The sequence below is a fragment of the Carassius carassius genome, chromosome 24 (assembly GCF_963082965.1).
Source record: "Carassius carassius chromosome 24, fCarCar2.1, whole genome shotgun sequence".
In the NCBI taxonomy this organism is placed as follows: Eukaryota; Metazoa; Chordata; class Actinopteri; order Cypriniformes; family Cyprinidae; genus Carassius; species Carassius carassius.
The window spans coordinates 23,774,224-23,778,105 of NC_081778.1; the positions used below are offsets into that span (position 1 = coordinate 23,774,224).

At 40.4% G+C, this 3,882-nt stretch overlaps 1 protein-coding gene across 2 annotated transcripts; it reads left to right on the forward strand.

Moving 5' to 3' along the window:
* Nucleotides 1-468: 468 nt before the first annotated feature.
* On the forward strand, nt 469-2,945 carry LOC132103235 (cbp/p300-interacting transactivator 3-like). Of its 2 annotated transcripts, XM_059508175.1 has the most exons (3): nt 469-653; nt 1,534-2,314; nt 2,402-2,945. In XM_059508175.1, exon 2 carries the CDS (start codon nt 1,543-1,545, stop codon nt 2,284-2,286), a length of 744 nt encoding a protein of 247 aa, XP_059364158.1. In that variant the 5' UTR covers nt 469-653; nt 1,534-1,542; the 3' UTR covers nt 2,287-2,314; nt 2,402-2,945. The 2 variants fall into 2 exon arrangements, with proteins under 2 accessions (XP_059364158.1, XP_059364157.1); XM_059508174.1 differs by having other exon boundaries at nt 470-653; nt 1,534-2,945.
* Nucleotides 2,946-3,882: the final 937 nt, after the last annotated feature.

Genomic DNA, 3,882 nt, shown 5'->3' on the forward strand with positions numbered 1-3,882 from the left:
TTTTAAAATTAACTACAAACAAGTAACACATTGAATCTATCTATCTGTCCGTCCATCTGTCTGTCCATCTGTCTAGGCCTATCTATCTATCTATCTATCTATCTATCTATCTATCTATCTATCTATCTATCTATCTATCTATCTATCTATCTATCTATCTATCCGTCCATCCATCCGTCCGTCCGTCCGTCCATCTGTCTGTCTGTCCATCTGTCTAGGCCTATCTATCTATCTATCTATCTCGTAAGTTCTTCTTAACATCAAACAGATCAGAAGGGTTTTATTCTTAACTTTAAATCAGAAACAGAAAAAAAAAAACTGTGGACAGAAACTGGCTAGTGTTTGACAGAAACCGCTAGGGTTTTTAATGCACACTGATATTAAGCAGCAGGGCCAATGGCAACAAAGAATAGAGAGTGAACGATAGCTCCACCTCTCCGTATCTTTTCTCATGTATAAAAGCTAGTGGAGTTGACCCAGAAAAAACACACAGACACTCGTTGGAAGATACTGAGCAGCGCTCTTTTGTGCGTCGGACCGCTGGAGTATGAAGCTTCACCTTGTGGAATATAAAGAATAATTCTTCAGAATAATTTGAACAGATAAAGCTCATTTGTCCTGCCGCTGCGAAGTCATTGAGCACAGGACAGGGGGTAAGCAATTCAAAACGCTTCAGAAGCTCACGGACTGTGTTTTAAAACGGTGTGCTGGGTTTGACAGCATTTAGCATCAAAACCGCGTGCGGCATTTTACGCTCTTGCTCGCGCCTTGATGGCCAAATTGCTGTCTATGTAGGCTACACTAGGTTTTGAGACAGCGCCAGTGTTATAGGGTTCAGAGTGGCAGATCCATTGTTTGCTTCACTGCACGGTGACTCTCTTTGGAATGATGTTGTGCATGCTTGAATTTTTTTGTGTTTGAAGTACAAGGTTATGAGAGAGATTTGTTTAAGAATTATATATATATATATATATATATATATATATATATATATATATATATATATATATATATATATATATATATATATATATATATATATATATATATATATATATATATATATATATATATATATATATATATATTAATAATTCTTATACAAATTAAAGGTTTTAATTAAGATGTATTTTCAGTTCTCCTTTTTGTTTAGATCTAGTGTTTAAAAAATACTTTGCATTTATTTAGATGGAAATTAAGCAAGGCGTTGTGAAAGGTTTAGAATTGAGGATAATACTCCACTCAATTTCAAAAGTGTTGTTTGGAATGCGCATCATTAGGACTTAAGAGGTTGTAGTATGTTGAGTGGGCAGTCAGGTGGGCTGGAAGGTGCTAAAAAAAACACATCTCTCTCTCATCTGTCCAATGAGAGTGGAAATTAATTTTAATCTTTGCTAAATGATGAAGGAAAAAATCGATTTCTTTGTGCATTTATAGAATTTGTGGGCAATTTAATCTTGGCTGAGAGTAAAACAACTCACCTCTGTTGTCAATAGTCTAATTCTAATTCTGATATCATCTGTTTCATTGAAGGAAGACTCTATGGCAGAGCACATGATGATGCCCATGAACCACGGACAGGGTAATGGGGCTCTGCATGGCTACCGAATGGGCATGAATGGAGGCCTGCAGGCGGGCCCCCAGCAGCATGTGCCCCAGCCTGGCCTGAGAGCAATGCCCAATGGACAGATGATCCACTATGGAGCGGGCTCTCAGGGAAACATGGAGGCCGCCATGCGCCAGAGAGCCAACATGGTGGGGCCTATGAATGGACAGATGGGTCACCACCAAATGCAGTCAACTAACATGATGTTCAACAACCAGGGCCAGCTGCAACAACATCACGTTCAGCAGCACCAGCAGCACCACCACTTGCACCAAGCACAGCAGCAACAGCCTCCGCAGCAGCAGCAGCAACAACAACAACAGTACATGAGCGGGGGTCTCACTTCCCAACAGCTCATGGCCAGCATGCACCTTCAGAAACTCAACACGCAGTACAATGGACAACCGCTGGGACACATGAATGGCAATCACATGGGGAACGGGGCGCAGTTCCGCATGGGTCAGGCCCAGCTGAGCAACATGCAGCATATGGCCGGCCCAGCTCTTATTCTCAATGGCATGGACGCTGATTTGATCGATGAAGAGGTTTTGACTTCGCTGGTCATGGAACTAGGACTGGACAGGGTGCAGGAACTCCCTGAACTCTTTCTGGGACAGAATGAATTTGACTTTATCTCAGACTTTGTGAGCAAACAGCAGCCGAGCACTGTTAGCTGCTGAGACTGGAACACATGGATGCTTGAAGGCGGTATGGGCAGCAAAAGTTGCTCTTTTTCTATCTATTTTTTTGTGATCGCCATCAACAACAGGTGATCAGATTCCTCTTTCTCCACAGAAATGGGTGGTCAAGCTCCTGTCAGGACTACAGTTCTGATTCTGTCTGGAACGCCGAACAGTGTTCCATGGATGAATGTAACAACGCTTCAGAACTGTGAATTGGTGCAATCTATAGACACTCAAACCTTACTTGTCTTCAATGCAGTTTTGCATTTAAAAATTTATTTATTTATTGCTTATCAGATGTATTAACATAGAACAAAAAAGCAATGACATTAGGAACCTGTGGTGTATGGGGAAACTCCCAGAATGCTGTTGCTGAATTGTTGTTTTTTATAATTTAGACCAAGAACTTTGTTTATGCAACCCAAACTGTAAGTCTGATGTTTTGTTAGATGGTAAAGCTTCAGCAAACCCAAAACGCTGCTTGCTTCCAATAGTGATTTAATGCCTGTCTCGATACAACTGGTTGAAGCTTTAGAATTGCCTTAAATCAAGTTGCTTTTATTTATTCCCCCCAACCCCAACAGTCCAGGAGGGCTCAAACCTATGTGTGACTTGTAATAAAAATGGCCATGTTTTAACTCTGGCCTAATTTTTAATCTGTCTCTACTCTTCTTTGTGGACTTGAAAAGGGGTGAGTGTTAATCCAAATTTTTTTATATCTGTCAAAAGCAAGCAGAAAAGTTAGAATTTTGTAAGCTTACTTCTTGAAATAGTTCAGATATTTTTCTAATTGTGATCTTCCATGGTTAAAGCAGTTTCTTCGCTATAGCTCAGTCTAACAATTAGCATAAAAGGGATGGTTCATTCACAAAATGGAAATTCACTCTTCTGTTGTTCCAAACCATTATATGCATTTCTTTCTTTTTTCTTGAAAATCATTTGGGTCCAGTAGGTTTACGGACCTCAATGAATGGACAAAAATCTTCTTCATAGTATAATCTTTTGTGATCTGTAGACGTCATAAAGGTTCAAGAAAAGACATTAATTTAATTTTGAGAGGGTTAATCACTTTACATGATGTTAAACTGAAAACAATGACTTTTACTCCTGTTAAAAGCTGTTGCTAAGATCGCAACACTTCTGAGAATCATTGGTGCACCACAGCTTCCACTGCCTAATCTTTCTTGGTTTAAAACAACAAACTAGTTTCATGCTTCGTGCAAAGTGGTTGAAATGTGCTCCGATGTGCTACTTTCTCCATTTGTGTGCACTTATTAGTTCTTATATAAAAGCTTGGTTATAAAGTAAGAATCTTTTGCCTACTTTCAGATGTAATGAAGGCGTGTATGGGGGAGGTAGTGGAAAGTCTCCAGGTTCATTTGTGCTTACCTTGACATTACGAGGCTTTATGTGAACCCTGGGCCTGTGTTTTTTGTCCTGGGAGTGGAGGGGAAAGTGTTGTCCATTTACGGACACGCTGTGGTGAGGGGGTTCAGGTGGGGGGAAGGGTGAAGATTGCAGTGACAAGCCGTTAACGCTCCACTGACGCTTCCTGTTCCTCCTCAGAGGAGGAAGGGTTTGAAGAAAGTCAGT

Excerpts from the sequence above, each read along its gene's own strand:
- LOC132103235 (XM_059508175.1), top strand. The coding sequence starts at position 1,543 with ATGGCAGAGCACATGATGATGCCCATGAACCACGGACAGGGTAATGGG.